General features: G+C 39.2%; 1 protein-coding gene across 1 annotated transcript in view; it reads right to left on the bottom strand.

Moving 5' to 3' along the window:
* Positions 1 to 27,793, bottom strand: part of IL17REL (interleukin 17 receptor E like) — an 877,228-nt gene that overhangs the window by 662,646 nt on the left and 186,789 nt on the right. The window contains exon 5 of the mRNA XM_044088776.1: positions 11,550 to 11,664. Coding sequence (XP_043944711.1) covers positions 11,550 to 11,664 — 115 coding nt within the window. The remainder of the gene's footprint in view (positions 1 to 11,549; positions 11,665 to 27,793) is intronic.

Here is a 27,793-nt window from a genome sequence, read left to right on the forward strand (position 1 = left end):
AACGTCGAAGTACTACAAGAGCTAAATATGTAATGAGCGAAAATTAGAGTGCTGAATGTATTTCGTCAAACAACAGTGCTATACAGGTAAGGAAAACCTAACTAAACAAACTTAAATAAACACAATTTTGCAGGGGGGGGCAAGCCCCCCTGCACCCCCCAATTAAATATACCAACTCCGACATCACACTACAGTGGGGAAAAGGATATATTTCCTCATCCCCATGATCACCCTGCTGGCCAAGAAAATATGTTCGGTGTCCTAATTTTTGCCAATTACGTATTTCACTCTTTTTGTACTTCGACGTTTATGTGTCGATGTACTTGTATTTGCATTTGTAAGCTTTTGTTATTTTAATATGGACCCAAAAGAAGGGCATGAAGGAATGGTAGAAACAAGTGATGAAGAAGAAAATAATTGGAGAGTGGTTAAGGAAAAGAAAAATTCTACTGGGAAAAGGATAAAAGATAGTAAGTGGAACTTTAGGTATGAAAGAATATAAAAAAGGTAAAGAGTAGAAGGGAAAACAAAAAGCAATAAAAGAAAATGGTAAGAATCTTAGCAATAAATGTAAACTGTATAAAGAATATTAAGAGAAGGTTAAGTGCATTGGGATGATGCATAACACTTGATATGGATATTATTATACTCAATACTCAAATTTTAACAGAAACAAGTAGAAAAAGTATGAAGAGGTGAGATTATTTGGAATATAAGAAAAGAAACATGTTTCGGCATCCAAATATTAATTAAAAATTCAGTAGGAATCTTGGATTATTCTTTAGTAATACTGGGTAGAGTAACAGTTGTAGATCTGGGATGGAAAAAGCAGGTTTATAGAATTATTGCAGTTTATGCATATGTTATAAAAAGAAAGACAGTGGATATTTAAAAGAATCATAGATGCTGTAAACGTGAAAATGGAACTATCTCTATTGGGGAATTTTAATTGTGACCGAAGGAGAAGGAGAAAAGGGGGTGATGATGTCAAAATAATACTGAAACATAGAAAATTATATATATGGGACAATAAACACTGGACTTACAGAAGGAATGATTTAAGAACAGAGACAGATTATTTTATTATTTCAGAAAGTTTGAAAATTATACAAGAAAGAATAGAAGTTACAGGATTTTCAGATCATTTGGCAATTTGGATTGAGATTCAAGAATATAAAAATAGATAAAGGTATTAAAAGGTTAAATGAAAAAAGATTTAGATAAGGAAAGTAGAGAAAGGGTTAAGCAATTATGAAAAGAATATGTAGATACGACAGAATTTTACAAAAACTGGAGGTTTTAGTGGACAAGTTTTAATGAGAAATATAAGAAGTGTTTTTTTGGAATGGCAAACTTTAAAAAGAAAACAGGAGAAGAAAATAATTATGAAGTAAGCAATAATGTGCTTAGAGATTTAGTAAGAAATAAGTTTGAATACTTTGAGAGAGAAAAGAAGATATATGAAATGAATTAAGTGAAGATTAAAAGGATGCTTTTTAAACAATGGTATTTTTTACAAGAGAAGAATGAAGTAGTATCTTATTTTAATAAAATAGTAAAAGAAAATAAAAAATAACAAGAGAACTAAGAAATGAGAGCAGAGAAAATGTTAAAAATCAATGAGAAATAATGAATGTAATAAAACAATATATAGAAAATGCATTTAAAGACAACAAGATAGAAAGAAAACAAAATTGGAAAGTAAAAAAAATTAACAAAAAAGGATACTGAAGAGTTAGACATGGAATAACAGTGGAAGATGTGAATAATGTGTTACAAATAGTAAATGTGGGATTAGCTATGGGAATGGATCGAATATTACATGTATAAAGACGTATTAGATTAGTAGAAATAGTATTTTGTGAAAGTATTAAATGAATGGTTAGAGCAAGGTGTTGGAGAAAAAAATATGTGTTGGAGCTATGAAATTTATAGGGAAAAGGAGGACAGAAGAAATTGGAGACATATACTTTTAAACAATGCAAATTATAAGATTTTATGAAAATAATAGAGAAAACTTTAGAAAATAAAGTAAATAAATATAGAATAAATGATATTTAGGAAAAAGAGAAAAGTAAATCAAGAATTATTAATGATAATGAGAGAAAATGTAAAGTATTTAATGACTAGGAAAACTGAAATTAAAATTAGAGCAGGTGATTTGAGCAAAGCATTTGATACATCTTTTGATTTATACAGCATAATCAAAGATTCTAATACTAGTGAGAAAATAATAAAAATACTAACAATTTTTTATAATTGTTTAGGTGTATGAAACTAATAAAGTGAAAGTAGTGGCAATGGTTGGCTATGTCAAGAATTAGATACAAGAAGGGGTATAAGACAGAGATGCCAGTGAGTAGTTATTTTATTTGTATTGGTTATGAATGCAGTTGTTAGTAAGATAAATATATGCAAGTTCTCTAAGAGCTTAAATTATTTCTGTACAAAATAGCCACAGTTGAAAGGTTTAAAAATCTTTAATAATAAACAATAAAAATGCAAGACAATACTTATTAACTCAACACAATGTCATTAGAGAGTTCAGAAATCACAGGAAATACTTTAAAACAACATTGTAGGACAGTCTGACATAAATATAGAAAACAGCCAGACTAATCTGGTGATATTCCTATCTATCTCTAACAGAAATAATAAGATCTAAGATCCTACTTACAGAGCAAAGCAAGTGCTGGTGAGCTGATGGGTTCAGGTTCAGACAAAATACAAAATGCCAAAATCTTTCTCTCTGAGAAAGTCTTAAATTGAATAATACACATTACTGCTGAGTCATTTCAGATGACATCATTCTTGACACTTCTGCTTAAGTTTCCCAGGCTCACAGAACTTAAAATTTAACATTTCTTTGTAATCTGCACCTGCCAGGAAGCCACAGCAATAAAAGACACTTTATATGTAAAAACTAGTAATTATCTTTGTCTTAGGACAAATGAAAGAATTTCCTGGCCTAGACATTCTGTCACCAAGCTTGAGATCACACACAGTCATAAAATGCTTTACTTATCAGCTTTTTTCCAGCAGGGTGCACTGTGGTTACATTTTTGAAGCTTAGCACATAACACAGTTTTCTTACATTTTTGAAACCAGCCTGTGGATCATATTAGTATTTACAATGACATATAATTATTTACAAAATTCTAGCTGGCTGGGCTGGCAGACCCTCTGTTTTTCACACGGGGATCCAGATTAAACTCAGTAAAAAGATTGCTGTTATACAGTAAAGAAAGTGAAAGATGATTGGTTTTGGTTAACCCAGTTGTTTATGCAGCATCACTGAATTTATATAAAGTGTTGACATTGTTAAAAGAAGAAAATAAATATTTTGATAAGTATAATAGTGAAAGAAAAATATAAGGAAATATGATATATAATGGGCAAATTTAAAAGAGGGAAATAATTTGTAAATGGGGAAATAAGAGTACCAAGAAAAAAAATTGTTAGGAAAATAAAGATAATTGATATAGAAAATGATAGGAAAGAATGATATTCAAATATAATAAATAAGTATTACTGAGTATGTCCGTGGGAAAATCTGGAGAATGAAAAAGTCAAAGCTACAAATATGAGACTAGAGTGGTATAAAAACATTTAAAATGTAGAGATTTTCTGTGGAGATTATCAATAAAGAGAAGTTGCCAGTAAAAACAAATAATAGAAATAATATGTAATTATTGTGGTGAAGCAGAAATGATAAAACATGTTTTTTAAGATGTAAAAAAGTGAAGAAATTATGGGAAATTTATGTGAAAATAATATTGTGGAAAATATTAAGAGAATGAAGTATATAAATATGAATATGTTAGAATATGGTTATTATGGCTTCACAGTTTAATTTCTCTAAGTCCTTAGGTTTCCTAATACCACAGTGAGAATGGACCCCATTCCTAAGTCAAAGTATGATTAAAATTCATGAAATTAATATTATTTCAATCTTTGATGTTAGCCAGAAGTATTGTTCACAGCACCCACACTGTGCCCAGAATTGACTCCTTCTGCAATTTATATGGAATTACATGTATCTGTAACATATCCACATTCATATTACCTCATCGAAATTTTACTGCATCAAAGCAATAAATGTCAAACACAATTGATCAATGCAGTAAAATATCGAACGAGGATAAAAAAAGCAAAAAACAAAACAAAAAAAAAAAACTAAAGGGCGTAGGCAGGGGGGCAAGCCCCCCTGCACCGCCCACACCCCAGCTACTTAAATATACCAACACCAAGACTGCACCACATTGAGGTAAACGGAAATCTCCCCCTACGGAGATTTACATTTACCTGGCCAATATTCTTCGCTTTCAATATTGTCGTGCCGACAATATCAGATTCTATATTGTCAGCTTGCAACAATATAATATAGACCCACATATCCAAGTACAATTGTAAATTCTTTTTTATAAGACCCACTGCTCCTACTACTATTGGAACAGTCTAAGTATCCTTTTTTCATGTTGACCCATTTTCTGCCTGGAAATCCTGGTATTTTATAACTTTGCGTCTCTCTGTTCATAAGACACTGTGGTCATTGGGTGTGTCAATTTCAGTGATCAATGCTACTTTTGTATCCTTTTCTTGGAGTCTGTTTTTCTCGCATCTGTTTTTTGATCTGTTGGTAATAGGTGATCTCATGTGATATAAACTTCATCATTTTCTATAATGCTTTGTGGCTCATGTTTCCAGTGCTTCTCAGCTACTTCAATATTATAATGTTTGCATAATCCCCAGTGCAACAGTCTTGCCTCATTATTATGCCTTTCAGTTTACAGGCCCTCTGCCATTAGTGTATCACACCCAGCAACAAGATTTGTGACTGTTTCCAATTCTGTTTCACAAATCCTGCATTTTCCTGTTTCATCCACATGTTCAATGTATTTTTTAAACCAATGTGTATGCAAATGCCTAATTGTTAACCAGATAGGCCAACTGTACACAAAGTCCCATTTCAGGAGCAACCTGGGAGTAATTCCTGGTTAAGTGACTTGCTGAAGGTCAAAGAGTAGGCAGCTGAAGGTCAAAGAGTAGGCAGCTGAAGGTCAAAGAGTAGGCAAAGAAGGACTGAGGAAATCAAACCCTTCACTATAGGAAAACCACACACACATGTACACACACACACACACACACACACACACACACACACACACACACACACACACACACACACACACACACACACACATACACACACATATGTACACACACACACACACACACACACACACATATGTACACACACACACACACACACACACACACACACACACATATGTACACACACACACACACACACACATATGTACACACACACACACACACACACACACACACACACACACACACACACATATGTACACACACACACACACACACACACACACACACACAGATAAATATCCATACTCCAAGACGGTACAAGGTTCCAAAAAAGCATATGGATCAATAAATATAATTCTACTAGCAGAGAAATCCAGCACTCCAAAAAATTTATATCTGATTTTATTACTCTCACAGATGAGGCCAATTGTGAAACTGGTTTAAGTCTTTAATGGATGAGAAGCATTGTTTGCTACATGCTTTACTTTTCCATCCTGCTTTGTCATATGGGAATTAAACCAGATATAAATATTCTTTTAGTGCTAGCTTTTTTTTTATTGGTGGAATTATTTATACATATAAATCCATTAAATGCTAAATAAATGTTAAATATATATATATATATATATATATATATATATACATACAATGCCAACTTCTGGAACCATTCTGGATAGTTCATGTTTCCAGTTTTTCCATCACATTGATATTTCCAGTAATCATTGTACCTTTTCAAGATATTTAATTGGCTTGTGCAATGTCTACCAAACGCGTTGCTGAATTCAATGATGGGCCAGGCTAATGATGTATGAAGCTGCACAATAATAATTAAGGACTAGCAAGACATTCCATTTATAATTGGACACTTTCTTTGTCTTTCAGGATACATGCTGGTCAGAGATTAAATAGCCTTCTCCCACTGATCTTAGATTTTAATGATATTGCTATTTGTATTATTTGACTATTTAGTATATAATCATGATCTATGTCTTTTTTCAAAATCTCGTGATTGAGACTTTTACTGACACTGAAGAGAAGAGCAATGTTACTGTATGATGTATGTATTTTGCACTCTGTCATTGAGACTTATAGCATCTTTTATTGAAGTAATAGTTTTGACTAGTTTACAATTAGATTTCCCTATCTGGTGTCCTTTTCCCATATTACACTGGAGATGTGTAGACTTAAAGGAAATGTCCTCTTGGTGCTAAAGTCATGTTCTTAAACTTAATGCAAAAAATGTATTATCATCCCTTCAGCAAGGGTGATGTTCCTGCAAACTACCACATCAGTAGGAATACCCTAAGCACACAGTCAGTGTGTGAGAGATCTGGGCACACAGGTTGAGAGCAACCTTAATTTCGATCACCATGTCTTCACAGTATTAAGAAGGACATTTTATATTGCTCATCTCAAAAGTAAGGGCATTGCTTCCAGAAAAAAAAAGAAGTTATAACCTTTGGTATGTTCCTTTCCAAACACCTACAGTAATTGGAGGGACCATATAGATTCCTTACAAAGAAAATTCAGGGTCTTCAAGATCTGTCTTATGCTGACAGACTGAAATTATTGTCATTTTCTCTGTGTCGTACAGACTCCTCAGAGCCAACCTGTGCCTAGCATGCTAGCATTTGATTTGATATAACTTGATAGGAGGTTAGTTAGGTTTGTTTGTTTCTGTATAAAATAGACAGCAAGTGTGTCATCTTATACTAGGAAATCTAAGTTTTTAGTTTTATTTTGCTAGTTTTAGTATCTTTGAAGTTATATTGCCACAGATGGCCTGCACCTGTCGCCCCTAGGATCCCGGATACTGGCTAAGGCTCTTGCTGCCCCTATAGTGCCTTTTTTAGGCAGGGTTCAGGTAACAAATTCACCACCATAACAGGAACAGGCAAGCAAAAACTGAGGGTAATGCTACTCAATGCTAGAAGTCTAAATTTCAAAATGCACTCACTCGAGGCACTCCTTAAAATGGAGAACATTGATATCTGTGCAGTGACTGAGACCTGGTTCAAGGCTCCAGAGAGCACCCCTGCACTACCAGACTATAACTCATAGCACACTTTTCGACCATCTAACCTGGACTGAAACACCAAAGGTGGGGGGGTGTCCATATTCATTAAGGATATCCACACCTCCAGGCTAGTTGCTCAGCATAATGTATCCGAGATTATCCAAGTGCAACTAACTCTTGGCAAAACTGCAATCCAAATTGTAGCTTGCTACAGATCCCCCACCATGCCCCAGGATTCCCACTCCTCTTTTCTTGATGTACTGGAAAATATTAGGGTTCAACCAAACACCCTAATAATGGGTGACTTCAACTACCCCACCATTAACTGGGAAAACTACTCATGTACTAACTCCTTAGTGCAACGCTTTCTGGAATTCATAAACTCCAATGCCCTAGATCAACTTATCCACACCCCCACCAGGGGAAACAATATCCTAGACCTAGCCATTACCAACATGAGTGACCAGTGTTCCACACCTGAAGTCAACTCCTCGTTGGCCCGATCCGACCATAAGCTAATCACCCTTAATATCCACATCCCACCCCACCCCCCATTAAGGAAACCACAGTAAGAAATTTCTCCAAAGCCAACTTCATGCTTTTTAAGATAGAAGTAGTGAAATTCATGACACCCATGCAGATGGACAATACAGTTACAACTGCTGAATCCTACACAAATGCACTCTATAAGCACCTACATGAGTGCATGGATCGTGCTATTCCAAACAGTACCAAGACGCTATCCTCCAAGAAAAGGAAGCCAATCTGGTGGTCCCCTGCCATAAACAAACTGTACAACAGAAGGAAGAAATTGTTGCAAAAGAGAGTAAAATCCCATGAGTCAAGGAGCTCCCTGGTCAGCCTCAGTGAGAAGCTGAGATCCCTTATAAGATCCTCCAAAGCTAGCTATGAAAATAAAATTGCCACTAATTCCAAGGACAACCAAAAGCATTCTATAGCTACGTCAAGAATCTCAATGGCAACACCCAGATCTGCTCTGAGTTACAGCACAAAGGCATGAAAATTACAGAACCAACTGATATTGCCAACATCCTGGCAGATAGGTTCAGTGCTAACTTTACCCCCCCTCACCCCCTAAAGTGCCCATATCTATACAGGAAGAATGCAGAGTCCCTGTAATCACAACTATGCAGGTGAAAGCTGCACTCTCTAAAGCCAAAAACACAGCATCCATGGGACCGGACAACATCCCAGGCTACGTTTTACATGAACTTCAGAATGAACTGGCTCCCCACTTAAGCACCATGTTCAATAATAGCTTTGCATCAAGCTTTGTGCCCACTGAATGGCGCACAGCAACAGTTATCACACTCCACAAAGGGGGAGCCACCACTGATCCTGGGAACTATAGACCTATTAGCCTGACGAGCCTGGTCTGCAAAGCCATGGAACGTATCATCATGGAACTCATAAACAAAGATATTGGTAACCTCCAAACTCTGGATCCCACTCAGTTTGGGTTTGTGAAAGGCAGATCATGCCTCCTGAACCTGATCGACTTCTTTGAGGCAGTCACCAAAGCCGTAGATGAGGGTAAAGTGGTTCACACTGCCTATCTTGACCTCGCCAAGGCTTTCAACACCATCCCCCATTCTGGAATTATAGCTAAACTCAATAAACTAGGCATAAATCCCTACGTCACAAGATGGGTTGCCAACTGGCTCACTGACAGAACCCACACTGTAAAAGTTGCAGACTCCAAATCTGACCTCAAACCAGTGACAAGTGGAGTACCACAGGGTTCCGTCCTGGGACCGCTTCTGTTTGGTATCTACTTCTCTGAAGTACAGGCTAACACAGAAGGTCTCTGGCTAATGAAGTTCGCAGATGACTGCAAACTAGGAGCCATAGTCAAGTCCCCAAGTGATGTGAACATCCTACAGAAGGGCCTCTCTGAGACAGATGCCTGGTGTCAGAGCCATGGCCTCAAGCTCAATGCCAAAAAGTGCAGTGTCATCCCCTTTGGTAAAAACTCTGTACCCATGAACTACCACATAGGCAGCAATCTACTTAACACTGAATGCATGATAAGAGACCTTGGGACCCAGGTGGACAGTAGTCTCTCCTTTGATAGTCACATTGCCACAGTAGTTAGGAAGTCCTTCTACGTGGCACACCTCATCATAAAATGGTTCTCATCCAGGAAAAAAGAGGTCATCATTCCCCTCTACTCGACACTCATTAGAGCCATTATAGAGTACAATGCACCTTTTGGAATGTACCTCACAAGACATCTGCAGCAGCTGGAAAGGCCACAGAAGTACCTCACAAAGAGGATTACTGGACTCAAACAAATGCCCTACACTGACCACCTCAAACAACTCCAGCTTTACTCCGTAGCATATCGCCTACTCAGAGGTGATCTCTACCTAACATATAAAGCTATGTCAAACCCAGAGCTGTTGGGCATGCTACACCTAAAGAAATCCCAATCCCTCCGAGCTACATGCTCTAGGGACCTAAACCCTGTCACCACAATAAACAGGACATGCTGAAGGGATAGATTCCTATCCCAGAGACTTCCCATACTCTGGAACAGGCTACCCATCTATGTCAAGCAAAGTTCTTCATTAGCACTCTTCAAGAAAAATCTGGATGAGTGGATGGGAAATAGGAAATACACCCCGGGGATCACTTCTGTGTCTCTGCTCATCAGTGGCACAGGAAAATAACTTTCTTGGGTGGTGTAAACCAGGGAACCTTGTTGGCTAGGCTTGCGTAGGCCCTTGGGCCGATAGCCTAGTACCTACCTATGAATCTATGAGCCTATGAGTATTCCCGCTTGTGTCTATAGTACTTTGCCATATGTATTTGTGTATTGTGGAATCTAAACAACATTTCTTATGCACATTCCTTCTAGTATGTTAAAGTAGTTTGCATATGTTGCATATCTCTAATGAATGAAAGGCACCAGCTGATAATTCTCTACCACTGAAATTTCCACCTCCAGGAGCAGAAGCAGTAGCCAAGCTGTGGGCTGTAATAATAGTGACTACACCATGATATGGACTATGTACCACTGAATGTGCTGCCACTGATCTTCCTTTAGGATTCTGTGTGTGGAAATCTCACAAAAGCATCTGGTGTTACTGCTACAGCTGGAGGCTGAGCTACTGGGAGGTGCATCAAACAATGTCTGCAGCAACATACACTTTGTCGATATGCATGCATTTCCACATCAATTCTTTCGGAAGTTAAGTGTCTGGGACTGGAAGGAGACCAGGTTAAAATAAGCTAATATGAAATCCCCAGGTGTGAAACACTTATCTTTGCTGGGTTCTGTCTCAATTCTGGGAATGAAATCTCTCAGCGTCCATTGTCTAACCTGACACCACTGCCGGGGTGAGTCTGAGAAACCTGACACTACTGTCGGGGTGAGTCTGAAAAACCTGACACCACTGCCGGGGTGAGTCTGAGAAACCTGACACCACTGCCGGGGTGAGTCTGAGAAACCTGACACCACTGCTGGGGTGAAACTGAGAAACCTGACACCACTGCCAGGGTGAGTCTGAGAAACCTGACACCACTGCCGGGGTGTGTCTGAGAAACCTGACACCACTGCCGGGGTGAGTCTGAGAAACCTGACACCACTGCCGGGGTGAGTCTTTGAAACCTGACACCCACTGCCGGGGTGAGTCTGAGAAAGGGCCAAGGAGATCAGTGCTCTATCCCGGAAAAAATATAAATAAATCAAATCTACTAAGGTCTGTAAGTCAGAGGTAGACAGTAAATGATCAGCTTGTCGATGTGTACTGATGGAAAAGAAAATGCATGGGAACATGCCTCCGCTGAAAAGGCATATACCAGTTTGACTTTCCTAGTAAGCAAAGACAAAAAATAAAATAAAATAAAATAACATCTAATTTTAAATGAACTGCTAAACCATGCTGCTAATGTACTCAACCAGTTTCAAAAACAGTTAAAAAATATATATCTTTTGTGTCTCCATTCTATGAAAGTCTCAGTATAGTCTAATAGCTCACACTGCTGATTTCTCTCAGCTCTGATACTATGCATATATAAATATCCATAGTTTACTGGTCAATTATTTATGTCTTTTTCCCTTTGTTAGTTTGTTGTGCATTATATCAGGTTATTGCAGAGAAGATGACTTAGCTGTCTTTCAGCATGATACTTCCACTGTAGACTTTTACAATACTCTCTAGAACAGTCAATACCACTAATAAAATGAAGCAAAGGAAACACTCATATAAACAACGTGGAGAAGGACCAGCTAAACAGCTGCTCAGACAAAGGACAAAACTGAAATCAATCAACAGCTCCACGCTGGGATAAATACTGTGTAATAAAAGTCAGCAGTACAAATGTCACTGTCTTCAGCAGCAAACAAATAAAACATTATAATGTTACATCTGAAAAATAGCATTCTCACCTTCCACATGGAAATCTTGCTCCTGGATAACTCCACAGTAATAGGGGATTGTTTTTATTACTACATGGATTTGTTGGGCAATGTTGACTTCAAAACAGTTATACTGCACACGTACCTGCACAAATAGTAAGAACAATGTTACTATAATATTTTAAAGTACAATCAAACAGATTTCATACTCCTGGAACCTATTCCAGGGTAGTGTACATACATGTGCTGTCTGTAATGTCTGGTTTATGCTTTCAGAAATTTGTGTTACTGTCTGGTTCCACAGTACATAAAATCCTTTTACAAGGTGATGTCATTTTGGAAGGTTATGTCAGAGAAGGAACATGATTTGAATGTGTTAATGGGTACACAAGCCTACTGCCTCATATGAGGTTAGCTAGGGGTCCAGTACTCCAAAACCAAGCACTGTAGGCTCTGTCACCTGCCCATGTATTGGTCTGACCTCGGACTGTGTTAACTGTGGTTACTTCTCTTCTTTTCAGTTACAAAGTCTACCACAAACACCCCTACACACACACTCACACACACACACACACACACACACACACACACACACACACACACACACACACACACACACACACACACACACACACACACACACACACACACACACACACACACACACACACACACACACACACACACACACACTTACCCTTGTTGCCCCTGTCCAAGAGGGGCATAGGTGGAAGTCCTGGGGTGAATTTATGGTGAGATTGAATGCATGCCTGTGTTTGCTTTTACTATTTTGAATGTATGCCTGTGTTTGGTTTTGCTATTTTGAATGCATACGTATGTTTGGTTTTACTATATGAGGACACATGAAGTATTCAGTAACAGAAATAAGTGGAAACAAAAATAAGGAAGTAATGCAGTAAAGGTCATATATGCATACGTACATGGTAAAATGGGTAACCTGCTACTAACAATAGGTATGTTTTTCTTAATTATATCGGCTTCTCTACTGATGTACAAGTTCCTAATAGTTGACAATTAATGGAAGACAAGTGAACTGGAAAACATTAGCAACTGAAACAATTGCTTAGTGTCCTATTGGTTATTTGACCAGTTTTAGGGTGTGTGAGTATTTCCCTGCTGTTTCAGGCAGAGAAGTTGTATTTCACTTTGTAAAACTTGGCATTTGTTCACAAAATGGTAAAGCTTCATTCAGGTTTTGCAATCATGCAAAGTGCTAATCTTTTAATCCCTACTACAAGTCCTGATTCAGAGGAAAAGAAAACACCTCAACTGCAGATAAAACACATATGAAAAATGATAGTTCATACTACAACTTAATGCCATGTCACTTTAACGGTTTAACTGTTATTACATACATCTTACAGATCTGAGAAATGTTATACCAGCTGACATTTTTTATAAATATATTGTGACATATTGACTCTTGTTAAATGGTACTTTGATTATGCAGTACACTGATGTAAGATGCTATACTAGCTGGAAATATAAGTTTTAATAGCAGCCACCATACCATTGTTTTACAGTGCACTTCAGAATCAAGACGTACAGCCTTGAATCTATTTCCATTAATTTAAGAAAGGCATGGAGGTAGACTTTAAATGCCCATGAAACTTTTTAATGGACAGTCTTGGTGCTCTTATCTTATGTATGGATTATTTATGTGTATTTATAATGTGCACCTTTTAAACAAGTTACAGAAATCACAAGGTTCATGTAGAGAAGAAATGCATAAACAGCATCAGAAATTCTATACGGAGAGTCCAAGATAATAACAGAGATTTTGTTTTAGTTTAGAATGGCATACACGATATACATTTAAAGCTGCAATGAGACATGGAGACATCACTTGCAAAGGATTCTATCGTGATTGGTTGACAACACAGATGACTGATATGCAAATGAGTGACACAGTGAGAGAATCACAAAGCAGGGACAACGTCTCTTCAAATGACAGTAAAGGACAGAGACAAACCCCAGATCAAGCATCGTCTGATAGTGTTAGGGAAAGTTCCCTACTGAAACATCAGTAAATGTAACCCTGAGTGCCGACACACCAAAAAAAAGACCAAAAATGTAGAAGAGAAGCAAATATTGAACACTGATCTACTCCTTTACGCCCCCAACACTCTCTAAACTTTTATATACCAACTCCAAAATCACTGTACTGCATAGAAGAAGGAATATTGTGAGGAATGGTCATCTTGGACTTAGTACATGCAAGTTTGTTTTTTTCAGCCATTCTGTCTCCATATTTCAGGGCACTCTGACGTCGCTCCTGATATTTCAAATGGTTACTGTCAGGGAAAGAATTTAATATAAAGTATAGAGTTAGGGATAGGGGCAGGTGTAGGGTTAGGATTAGGGGCAGGAGCAGGGTTAGGATCAGGGTTAGGATTAGTGGCAGTGATTGGGATAGGGTTACGGTTAGGTTTTGGGCACAAGAGTAAGGTGAAAAGGGGAGCTTTGCCATTAGGGTTAGGGTGTGCTCTAAACCCGTTTCTAACCCTAAGCTTTGAACACTCACACAGATACATTACTCATTATAACTGCATCTCACACATTCTTACAAATACCACCTTTCTGTTAAACATTGCTTTTCCTATCCACTCCTACAAACCTATACTAAATAAATATTGAATTCAACCAAATGTGATCTACTCGAATGTGTAAGTCAGTTATTGTTGCTGTTGATCAATTATTGTCATTTATTTGTTAGTCAAGCATTTGTGTTTTCAACAAAATGAATTGCAACCTTATTACGTCTAAATACGAAAGATGTAATAAAGGATCTGGGGACCCAAGTAGATAGTAATCTCACCTTTGATAATCACATTGCCAAAGTGGTTAGAAAATCCTTCTACGTGGCCCACCTAATCACAAAAGGGTTCACATCCAGATCAAAAGAGGTGATTGTGCCCCTCTACTCATCACTCATCAGACCCATCATAGAGTACAACGCCCCATTTGGGATGTACCTTACAAGACACCTGCAACAGTTGGAAAGACCACAAAAGTACCTCACCAGGAGGATCACTGGCCTCAAACAGATGCCCTATGCAGCTCGACTGAAGAAATTACAGCTGTACTCGGTTGCATACCGCCTACTCAGAGGTGATCTCTGCCTGACATACAAGGCCATGTCCAACCCAGAATTGATGGACATGCTCCACCTAAAGAAAACCTTATCCCCGTGAGCCACACGCTCTAGGGTTCTAAACCTCACCACTACAATAAATAGGACATGCTGGAGGGATAGATTCCTGTCCCAGAGACTTCCCATGCTTTGGAACAAGATCCCAATCTACAATAGGCAGAGCTCCTCACTAACACTCTTCAAAAGGAACCTTGAAGAGTGGATGGGAAACAGAAAGTTTACCTCGGGGATCACTTCAGTGGCTCTGCTGGACAGAGGCACAGGAAACTAATCTAAGGGGGCGGCGAAAGCCAACACATTCTGGCTAGGCTTATAAATGCCTTTGGGCAGATAGCCTAGTACCTACCTATGAACCTCTGAACCTATAGTTACAAAAATCAGATAAGCAATATCATGAAGAAGCTGCAAGATCTTTGGACTAAACAAAACACTCTGAAACTCTCTTATACCAACACAATCCTGATGTCCACATTTTTTTTATATTTACCCTTTTGTTAACCAGGTATGTGACCTAGTTACTAAGGAACCTTTTCAACTATGCCACAGGCCACAAGGGCAGGAACAATCTAATATGTATGAACTGTTTATAGCCGCTAATCAGTCAACATTCTTTTGATGGGAAGCAAGACTATCAGTGAAAAACTCATGCAGACGAGGAATGAACATGCAAACCCTATGCAGACAGTGAGGGTTAAGACTGACCCCTGAAGCAATAATACAGACATTTAATCCACTAGGACAACATGTTGCCCAAAATGATTGGGTAATCTGAAACAAATAACCATGTCATCAACTGGCTCCACATCTGTCTTGTTATAGTATCTTTCAGTCACTTAAAGGTTAATAGGTTTTTAATTTTGAACAAAGCAAAAGATACACATTTAAAGCTGCAATGAGAAACCACAAATACACCATGGCTTGTAAAGACCATACTAGGCTAAACATCACCATGGCCTTTATAAGCCTAGCCATACAATCCAATGCAGTTGTGTTCCTATGTATCCTGGGCATTTATCAGGAGATGTATGTTAGTTAGGAAGTTTGTGGAGATTATGGGGGGGGGGTACGTTAACCATGTCCTCCCATATGCTGACAAATACTGAATCCCCTTGAAAGGCACTGTAAACTAACCTAATTACTGACATCAGTCATCTTTTCTTGTCTGTGACATCACCCTTGATGTAGGTAGACATCATCTTTTCTTTGTCTGTGACATCATCCTTGATGTAGGTAGACATAATCTTTTCTTTGTCTATGACATCATCCTTGATGTAGGTAGACATCATCTTTTCTTTGTCTGTGACATCATCCTTGATGTAGGTAGACATAATCTTTTCTTTGTCTATGACATCATCCTTGATGTAGGTAGACATCATCTTTTCTTTGTCTGTGACATCATGCTTGATGTAGGTAGACACATACCTGCCTGAGACACATATTTAGAGAGATCAACAATGTCTGTTTTCATATAGTCTAGGGAGGTATGCCTCAGGTCATTAATGTCCACAAGGACTGTAATAGAATCATACTGGTACCTAAGGCGTATTGACTTTATTGCATGCATAACTTGGTGAATCCTGGTTCCAGATAAGCAACCGACCCTTATCTTCTCTTTGTTTAGTCTAGTGATTGAGTCATCTGTGTGTTGTACAATGGAGTCCCCTATGACAAGAGTCTTGGGTAATATGTTGGCTTGCCTAATGGCCTTTCCTCTTGGGGCAACATTAGATGTAGGTGTATATGTAGTGTTTAGTGTTACTTTTGGAGATGCTTTAGGGATTGCTGAGAATAGGTGTTGCTGTTTATAGGTTTAGTAAGTCTTTGAGATTTTGGAAGATTGCTTTTAATTGCCTCTGCATAGAGTAGTCTGTGTGTGGTAGACACTTTGTGTGGTGGATATAGTGTGTATGCTCTTGTATGCAAGATTTTTGCCTCCATTGAAATTGTGTATGTGCATCTCTTGCATATTGTGTTTGTTTCTTTAAGGATTAAATAAATGGTTGTCTGTGAACATTAGCAATTACTGCATAGATTCAGGATGCCCATATCTACATGACTACAGAGACATTTGGAAATTGCATATCCATGTTGTCTGGACCTGTATTTGGGTGGGTTACTGTAGCTCAGGGACTGGGTTAAAAACAGAGGTGTCCTCAGGTGTCTCCGGGGTCTGGCACTAGACTGGATTAGATTGTGCTAACATTTGATAGTGGTGCTCTTTAATGTGAGAATTAGCTACTCTAAGCTTGTCTCCATGCAATGGCTTTATTTTAGCTACCCCAAGTCATACGTTTCAGTTGTAAGGGAAGTTTTATAAATAAAATGTATTTTCTGGACATCTGTACCTGTACAGGGCACAGCTAACTTCTTGATGTAATAACACTAAGAAGAATTACTTGTGAGGGTAATGCTCAACACAACAACTTAAACAAACTACCTTGACAAGGTAATTGCAAGTATTAGTATTTAAATGCAAAATCAACAAATAAAATAAACTAAAGCAAAAGAAGTCTAACAGTTAACTGATGTGTGAAACAATGAAATAAATATCTGCCAAGGATGGAGCAGGATTAACTCAGGAACCCTCAGAGTTAAGGTTGGTTAGGTTGCCAAGCAGACAGGAGCTCTGGGAAGATGAGCAGGAGACAATTTGTAATAAGGGAGGTTTACTCAAGTGCAATACTGATTTGTAAGGGAGGTTTACTCAAGTGCAATACTGGTTTGTAAGGGAGGTTTACTCAAGTGCAATACTGGTTTGTAAGGGAGGTTTACTCAAGTGCAATACTGGTTTGTAAGGGAGGTTTACTCAAGTGCAATACTGGTTTGTAAGGGAGGTTTACTCAAGTGCAATACTGGTTTGTAAGAGAGGTTTACTCAAGTGCAGTATTGGTTTGTAAGGAAGGTTTACTCAAGTGCAATACTGGTTTGTAAGGGAGGTTTACTCAAGTGCAATACTGGTTTGTAAGGGAGGTTTACTCAAGTGCAATACTGGTTTGTAAGAGAGGTTTACTCAAGTGCAGTATTGGTTTGTAAGAGAGGTTTACTCAAGTGCAGTATTGGTTTGTAAGGGAAGTTTACTCAAGTGCAATACTGGTTTGTAGTGCAATACTGGTTTGTAAGGGAGGTTTACTCAAGTGCAATACTGGTTTGTAGTGCAATACTGGTTTGTAAGGGAGGCTTACTCAAGTACAGTACTGGTTTGTAAGGGAGGTTTACTCAAGTGCAATACTGGTTTGTAACGGAGGTTTACTCAAGTGCAATACTGGTTTGTAGTGCAATACTGGTTTGTAAGGGAGGTTTACTCAAGTGCAATACTGGTTTGCTGGGTGGGCACTTAGTTTTATGGATATATGAAAAACAATGGGTGGGAAAGTACTTAAAGAGGTTACATAACAGACAGCAGCAATGAAAGACGGGAGGGAGGGGCTTTGGAAGTCAGATTACCAAAAGGGGTGGAAGCCAGAGGCACAGCCTTTTAAAACCACAACAAGAAAAGGGTGGGAGAGTTGAGGATTAAATTTAAACTGCAGCTCTAGTACTATTGTCAGAATTTCAGAAACTTTTAGCTTAATGTCTCAGGGGGAGATGGGGGCAGGGTCAAAGAAAAGGTGAAAAGCAGTGACAAGATAAAGAGAAAGACACTGGAACCCAAATGTAATCTGGTATATACAGCTATAACAGGTACTGAAGCACAATCCTGGACCAGAATTCAAAACATTGGTACTTTCAATTGCTATTTTCTTCCTCTGTATACGAAAGACTCTGGCTTGCAATGGAAGCATTCCCTGAAGTATATATACCATTGTGATATTGTGACCATCAGCAACACGGTCACTCACCGACCACTGCAGGTGTCTGCTGCAGTGATTAGCACTGTATTACAAAGCATGATATGTGTAATTGTGTAATCTAATCCAATATAATCTGATATAGTATACATAATATACAATACTATAATACAACATCAAACTTCATTAGTGTTAGTATTCAGATTTTCACAGTGGCTTATTTTGTCAAACCCAAAGTGGTGTAAAGAATCCACACTCCTTAACTAATTGAGGTTGCTTAGTTGTGTGGTTAGTAAAGACATCTCACTTTGTGTTGTGTTAAAATACAGGAATGTTTGAGCTAATCCCCTTTACCACTTGCAGCACTAATACTAATACTTAATACTTTTTTTTTTTTTTTTTCCCAAGATGTGATGTATCTTTATATTGTATTTAGAACTCAACTATCTTCCTTTTTTTTGCATTAACAATGTTCATATGTCTGTTATGTACTTGGAGCTTTTCTCCCCGGGCCTCCGCTGAAAATGGACATGTATCCAGTCGGACTCTCCCGGTTAACAAATGTAAAATAAATAAATAAAATAAAAAATAAAAGTGTGAAGATATGTGAAGGCTGCCAGCCTAGCCAGATATAATCTTGTAAAGAATTCTATATCATTGTGAATATGAATATAATCCACAGACTTGTCCTTTTAAATGTAAGAAAACTGTGTTAAATGTTGAACTTCAAAAATGTAACCACAATGCACTCTGGTGGAAAAAAGCTGATAAGTCAATCATTGTATGACTGTTTGATATCAAGGCTTGGATCCATCATATCTGGACTGAGGAATTCCTTATATTGTTTTGAGACCAGAGTTAAGTGCTAGATTTTAAATATATAATGTATTTTATCATTATGACTTCTAGGCCAGGTGCAAGCTTACTAAGAAAACTAACAAATGTAAATTTAGAGTTTCTGGTAGCCTGGAAACCAGAGAAGTGTCAAGAATGATGTAATCTAAAATGAGTCAGCAGTGATGTATTATTTTTAAGACTTTCTCAGAGAGAGAGAATCAGAGCATTTTGGATTTTGTCTGAACACCACCTACCAGTACTCTGCCTTTGCTCTGTATGTAAGTTTATTTAGAACTGTGGTTGCTCTTAGAGTTAGATAAAAATTTAGTCAGATTTAGTCAAGCTGTTTTCTATATTTATGTCAGACTATTCTACAGTATTATTTTAAACATTTTCCTGTGATTTCTGAACTCTTGATTAGCACTGTATTGAATTGAGAAGATTTGTCTTGTGTTTTTATTATTTATTATTAAATATTTTTAAACCTTTTAATTGTGGCTGTTTTGTGTAGAGATAATTTAAGCTCTAGAGTACATTGCATGTCTATAGTGATACTGTACAAAACCACTCCAAATAAGCCTTGCTGTTTGTCCACTTACTATTTGGATAATAATATTGCACAGTATAATTGGACACCCTGTAGTAAGCACCTTATTGGTAGCTGATATTAGTGGTTGGTGGCAGCTGGTACTACCTTATAGACTGGCAGGAAGGGGCATAGCTGGAGAACCTATGCCAGCCTTCCCCAGGAGTGTCTGTATGTATATAACTCATATCGTAGAGTGTGTGTGTGTATGTGTGTGTGTGTGTGTGTGTGTGTGTGTGTGTGTGTGTGTGTGTGTGTGTGTGTGTGTGTGAGCTACTTGGGCAGGGACACGAAACACTGGTTGGACAGAGAGGGTGCTGGAGGTTTTAGCTTGACCACTGGGCTGAGACCTGGACCCTATAGCTGTGCCATTGGGCAGTCTTATTGGGGATCTGGAGAGAAAGAGAGAAACCAGCCCCAGACTGACTATGATCTCTGTGTGCTCTTAAGGGAAATTGTACTTTACTGTGTGTACTTGTTATCCCTTAATTAGTTGGTAGTGGTGGGATATCCACACCACATATTAATTGGTTAGCAATTGGTTTGTAGTGGTGTGGATACAGAATTCCTGTAGTTTATATACAGTGATCACTGAAAGTGTTTTTGTACTCTAACTCAGCCACACAGTGAATATTTAGAGTTCAGATCTCAATTGTTTTATTTCTTTTGTTAGCTTAGTTAGTCAGGGAGAGCAGGCAAGCATGTCAGCAGAGCAGTATAGCAAGCTGACAAGGAGCCGGTTGGCTGAGATGTGCCAGGCTAAGGGACTGGTGCATGGAAACTGACTAAGGTAGACATGATTGCAGCTTTGGTCTCAGCTACATCAGAAAACAGCAATCAGGAGGATGATCAGACTGGCCATGAAGATTTTCAACACTCAGAGAATGGACAGCTCAACCTTTCTGCAGAGGACTTAAACATCCATCTGGAGCTAAAGAGACTTGAGTTGGAGGGCCAGGTATTTGGAAACAGAAGCAGCAGAGAGACTCCGATATCTACAGGATGAGGAAAATGAGAAACTGCTACATCTGGAAGCTGAGGAGAAGGACAGACAAAGGCAGCATGAAAAGGAGATGCTGACTCTTTGCCAGAGTCATGGAGGTAATGGGGAAGGGAGTAACTGGACCCCAGAAGCACAAAAGGTCAGTAAATTTCTTCCGCAGTTTACAGAGGGGGATAATTTTGATAGTTTCATTCATATGTTTGAGAGGGTATGTAAACAGTATGATGTTGACCAAAGGCTCTGCGTATGGTTCCTGACCCCTTACTCCATGGTAAAACTGTAACTGCATTGTCTAAACTTTCTGATTGGGAATTTTTTGATTTTACTGCTGTTAAGAATTGTTTGTTAGAATTTTTTAAGCTAACACCTGAAACTTATAGAAAAAAGTTTCGTGAGCATAGACGCAAGGCAGATGAGAGTCTGTGTGAATATGTTGCTGAACTGAGCACTTATTTTCATAGGATATCAGGTCACCATTTTTGAAGGGCTGGCAGACCTTTTGGTGAGGGAACAAGGCCTTAGCACTTTGCCTGAGGAAATGAGGATCTGGTTAGCTGATAGACAGTGTGCTACTTCAGATGAGTTGGGGAAGAAGGGAGACCTGTACCTATCAAGCAGGACATCCCTGCACAGGAAAGGGACCCCCAGTACTGCCCATGGGTCTAAAGGAATGCATGGTGGGCAACCCAGACTGCCCCAACAGAATCTGCCAGTAGCAGTGGAAGCCACTAGTCCAGGTACACATCCAGCACCTAGGCTTAAATGTTTTGAATGGAACCAGTGGGGCCATGTGGCATATAGATGTCCATGGAGGCAAGGTGGGGAATAAAAAGGTGAGGGAGCCAGTAAGTGGGAAAGACAAAATGCCAATAGCAGGTTACCTCAAGACAACAAGGGTACTGAACTACCCTCCTGCATATGTCCTGATAGGGTAGGATTTGGATGAGGCAGTACCATGTGCTTATGCAGTTACACACAGTCAGGCTAGGAGACAAGCATTTGGGTCTGGTAGCATGGGGAGATACAAATAGACCACATACTTGCAGCCAGGACTGGTGAGGTGGTTACTTCAGGTAGGGAGCTACTCTGTAGCAGTGAGACTGAGGGTGAGCCACAGCTGCTTGTGGGTACTGATGTTCCCTTGGATAGAGTGACTGCAAAGGGAGAGGTGAGTAGTAGTACCCAGGCTGACAGTGAGACCCCGCTGTCAGAAGATGCCAGACTTCCTGTGGAAGGGGAGCTGGGAAGGGTTACAAAGAGAGAGTTGAGACAGGCTCAGCTCTCAGACCCTACATTACAAGACCTGAGGCAGGTAGCTAGTGAGGCACCTAATTCTCAAGGGAAGGGGGAATATGTATACAGAGACAAAGGGTTACTGTATAGAGAGTGGACCCCTGAGAGAGAACTAGAAGGTGAGAGAATACAGCAGTTGGTAGTGCCTAGAACCTATCTTCTGGTGCTTCTAGCCATAGCCCATGATATTCCCTTTGCAGGTGATGTGGACATAAAACATACACAGAGACGTATTGTGCAGAACTTCTATTGGCCTGAAATTTCCAGAGATGTGACAGGGTACTGCAGGACCTGTGAGCAGTGCCAAAAGGTAGGCAAGGCAGGAGACAAGGTGAGAGCTCCTTTGATGCCACTGCCTGTTATTGCGGAGCCATTTCAGAGGGTAGCTATGGATATTGTGGGGCCTCTGAGTACCCCAAGTTCCACAGGGAAAATGTATATCCTAGTGGTAATAGATTATGTTACAAGATACCCTGAGGCAGTGGCTCTGTCCTCCATTGAGGCAGAAAAGGTGGCAAATGCTTTGTTAGAAATTTTCAGCAGGGTAGGTTTCCCAAAAGGAATACTGACTGACAGAGGTGCTAATTTCATGTCAGACCTGCTAGCTTGTCTGTGGACGTACTGTGGGGTGAAGCACCTGAAGATCACCCCCTACCATTTCCAGACTAATGGTCTTGTTGAGAGGTTAAGCTTTGCAATCAAGTTCATGCTATGGGCCTTTGCAGACCAGTTTAAGAGGGAGTGGGACAAATATTTGCCCCATCTTTTGTTTGCTTGTAGAGGAGTTCCCCATGAATCCATAGGTTTTTCACCCTTTGAGTTGTTGTATAGGCATAGGGTGAGGGGTAAGTGATGTTAACTACATGATAGAACTGCTAGGCAGGAGGCAGGGGCACAAATTGTACCATGTTAACATGATGAAACCTTACCGTGATAGGGAGGCCCTTGTGCTGAGTATTTGCAGTGGACTGCAGAAGGAGTCTGAGGAAGATCTGGTGACTGATCTCCTAAGTGAGGCTCGGACTGACACCTCAGTGGAAGGGGTAGTAATGTCCCAGCAGCTATCTCCTACCCAGATTCAAGAAATCTGAGCAGTGTTACAGGAGTTTGGGGACATGTTCACTGGGAAACCAGGGTGCACCCACCTGGTGGGGCACCAGGTGGATACAGAACCCCAAAGGCCTATTAGGCAACCCCTTATAGGGTGCCTGAGAGAGTCAAACAGACTCTGAGGGAGGAGATACAGGAGGTGTTGTAACTAGGGGTAATTCAAGAGTCCAGCAGTCTCTGGGCCTCCTCAATGGGGCTAGTGCCAAAGAAGGATGGCAGCACCAGGTTCTGTGTGGACTACTGGAAATTAAATAGTCACACAGAGTCAGATGCTTACCCCAAGCCTAGGACAGATGAGGCCCTAGAGCAGCTGGGGGGCTAAGTATCTTACGAACATTGATCTTACCAAGGGTTACTAGCAGGTGCCCTTGACTCCCAGTGCTAGAGAGCGGTCAGCCTTTGTGACTCCTTTTGGCTTGTATGAGATCACAAAGATGCCCTTTGGGATGAAAAATGCCCCAGCAACTTTCCAGAAGCTGGTAGATCAGATCCTAGCAGGAGCAAGAGGGTTTGCCCTTGCTTACCTAGATGATATTGCCATCTGCAGCCATTCCTGGCAAGAGCACTTTCAACATGTCAGGGAGGTATTGGGCAGACTGCAGAGGGCAGGGTTGACCATTAAGCCGAGCAAATGTCAGACAAGTATGGCAGAGATCTCCTGCCTGAGACAGAGTGGGGAGTGTTAAGATCAGGCCAGAACCTGCCAAAGTGGAAGCCATTCAGGCATGGCCTGCACCTGTTACCAAAAAGCAGGTGAGGGATTTCTTAGTGACAGCCTGGTGCTACAGAAAGTTCGTCCCCAGTTATAATACCATAGCTGCTCCCCTCACAGACCTGACAAGGAAAAACAGGCCAGATAAGGTAGTGTGGACCCCATCATGTGAGCAGACATTCCAGAAGCTTAAAGAAGATTTGGGAGGATCCCCTGTGTTACCCAGTCCAGATTACAGCAAATAATTTGTTGTGCAGGTGGATGCTTTGAATCATGGGGTGGGGGCTATACTTAGCCAGATTTCTTCAGAGGGAGAAGAGCACCCAGTGGTTTATCTCAGTCATAGGCTCCAACCCAGTGAGGAATGCTATGCAGCTGTAGAAAAGGAATGTCTAGTCATAGTGTGGGCACTGCAGAAACTTCAGCGTTATCTGTATGGAATAAAATTCACTGTAGTTACAGATCACAATACCCTAACATGGTTACACCGAGCCAGCCAGCAAAATTCCAGGTTGCTAAGATGGAGCCTAGGGTTACAAGCATATGATATCTCAGTGCAGCACCACAGTGGGATTAGCAACACCAATACAGATGGGCTCTCAAGACAGGGAATGAGGTAAGGTATACTCAGATAGACCTAACCCTCTCAAGCAATGTTTCTCAAGGGTCACTTGAAAAACTAGCTTGAGTTCTTCGGGGGGGAAGATATGTGAAGATATGTGAAGGCTGCCAGGCTAGCTAGACAGATTTTTGTAAATAATTCCATGTCATTGTAAATATGAATATAATCCACAGGCTTGTCATTTTAAATGTAAGAAAACTGTGTTAAATGTTGAACTTCAAAAATGTAACCATAGTGCACTCTGCTGGAAGAAAGCTGATAAGTCAATCATTGAATGACTGATCTCAAGGCATGGAGCCATAATGTCTGGACTGAGGAATTCCTTACATTGTTTTGAGACCAGAGTTAATTGCTAGATTTTACATATAAAATGCATTATATCATTGTGGCTTCCTGGTCAGGTGCAAGCTTACTAAGAAAACTAAGAAATATAAATTTAGAGTTTCTGGTAGCCTGGAAACCAGAAAAGTGTCAAGAATGATGTAATCTAAAATGAGTCAGCAGTGATGTATTATTAATTTAACAGATTTCAGAGAGAAAGAGAGCATTTTTGATTTTGTCTAAAGAACATCACTTACCGGTATTCTGCCTTTGTTCTGTATGTAAGTTTATTTAGAATTGTGATTGCTCTTAGAGTTAGATAGGAATTTAGTCAGATTTAGTCTAGCTGTTTTTTATATTTATGTCAGATTATTCTACAGTATTATTTTAAACATTTTCCTGTGATTTCTGAACTCTTGATTAGCACTGTATTGAATTGAGAAGATTTGTCTTGTGTTTTTATTATTTATTATTAAATATTTTTAAACCTTTTAATTGTGGCTGTTTTGTGTAGAGATAGGTTAAGCTCTAGAGTACATTGCATGTCTGTAGTGATACTGTACAAAACCACTCCAAATAAGCCTTGCTGTTTGTTCACTTACTATTTGGATAATAATATTGCACAGTATAATTGGACATCCCGTAGTAAGCACCTTATTGGTAGCTGATATTAGTGGTTGGTAGCAGCTGGTACTACCTTATATACTGGCAGGAAGGGTCATAATTGGAGAACCTGTGCCAGAGGATTCCCTAGGAATGTCTGTCTGTATAGAACTCATATCTTAGTGTGTGTGTGTGTGTGTGTGTGTGTGTGTGTGTGTGTGTGTGTGTCAGCTACTTGGGCAGGGACATGAAGCACTGGTTGGACAGAGAGGGTGCTGAAGGTTTTAGCTTGACCACTAGGCTGAGATCTGGACCCTATAGCTGTGCCGGTAGGGAGTCTTATTGGGGATCTGGACAGAAAGGGAGAAATCAGCCCCAGACTGACTGTGATCTCTGTCTCCTCTTATGGGAAACTGGACTTCACTGTGTCTGTACTTGTTATCCCTCCCAATGTGGACACCCCTCGCTGGTGCTAATGGTGAGTATTGAGGCTCCTTGATTACTGGGTCAGTGTACGGGCATCACAAAAAGCTATGCAGATTATCTGCATTTCTACTATATGTCTCCATAGTTATGGCTTATGTTAGAAGAGACAACCCTGAATATTACAACTTTTCCTACTTTTAAAGTATTGGATGCCTCACAAATATCAAGAGTAATGTTTGAATTTTTAACTGTATCATCCACTGCCATGGATACATGTAAACTCAAACATAATGCCCTCTTCTGTGCTTTGTCTAGTTATTTGGAAGTTTAATAAGCTTGAATTTGAACCTGAGTTACTAAACCTACTCCAGTGACCTACAACAACATAAAATTACTAGCTGAAAGGTTGTCGAGTCCCTGGTGTATTGAGATCTGGTGGTCTATAAAGAGAGCCACCATAAATTAAGGCAGTCTTCATGGCCTGGGAACATAAGGGGTTCGTATATATAAAGTGAGGTAATAAAAGAGCTGTTGCATCTGACAATGGTGGAGATGATAGTTAATAGATAGTTAATAAACATCCACTGTGCAACTTATATCACATTTTCCACAATCAGTGCAGAAGGGTGTCTCAGTAAAGGTGAGAACGGATATAAAATCTTTCACCTACAATCAGATTTTGTACAACGCCAGATGGGAATAGTGAGAGTGGTGATACAGAAGAGTTATAAACATTTGTCTACCCATCTATCTAGCTGTCTACCTACCTATCTGTCTATTTATAGCCTGTTATCGTTTGTATGTGCATATAGACACTACAGCATATAAAGTCATATGTTAAGTAATGGCTCAGATAAAGCAAATACTTTAACTTTTATATATTTTAAAACACAAAACAGCACTGGGGTTGAAGATGCTGTGCTATAAAGATAATATTAAAAGCAGAGATATGATATAAATTCAGAGCCATGCTGGGCTAAGAATAACTCTAACAGTCTGTGCTATAACTAAGGTTTCTTATGAAAGGAAATGTTTGCTAACCACTGCTTCAGAATAAATACATTTGTAGGGGCAGGTGATGCAAATATATCACAAAATAAATGCTGAATTGGTTTTAAAAAGAAGAGTATATGATGACATATTCCTTGAGAAGTCTATAAGCTCAGACAAATAGTATGGCTTGTTCTTCTTTGTATTTAAAAGGGAAGGCAGGCTTAATATAGTACTAATCCGTTCCTGAGTCCGAGTATCAAACTATTCTCTAGGTTATTGTAGTGTTTTCATAAAGACTAAATATGCAAATATTATAACATGTTGGTTATTGTACAAAAGTAATTTTGAGTAATATTTGTGTAAGATAATGAAATGTGTTCCTGTTTTAACAGGCATGTCTGTTTTGTTTTCCTTTATAATTCACTTGACTTTATTCCTGCTCAGTATTTCTTGAGTTAAAAAAAAAAAAAAAAAAAAAAAAAAAAAGCAGGCCTTAGTAATATTCATAAAATTACAAAAATATAGAGGATTACAATTAGGTTTCCGATTGTAAACACATTGTTATGTGTTTGAGACATGCACAGAAATTCAACTCGAGTGAACCTTAGCATCCGTGTTGAGAACACATAATTAAAAGTTACCACATGAGATCTCATCATAACTCTTTGTAGTGCATGGAGCTTCCTCTGGTCCATGTACTACTGGCTATAGATAAACAAGAAGATGTGTAAAATGTTTTATTGGGTGACCATTGTTGGAAAAACCTCAATCAGGTTTGTAATTGTTTGGTGTGACATGGGATCAA

This window comes from Protopterus annectens, chromosome 11.part0, assembly GCF_019279795.1.
Source record: "Protopterus annectens isolate FY-2018-M chromosome 11.part0, PAN1.0, whole genome shotgun sequence".
NCBI classification, from domain to species: domain Eukaryota; kingdom Metazoa; phylum Chordata; order Ceratodontiformes; family Protopteridae; genus Protopterus; species Protopterus annectens.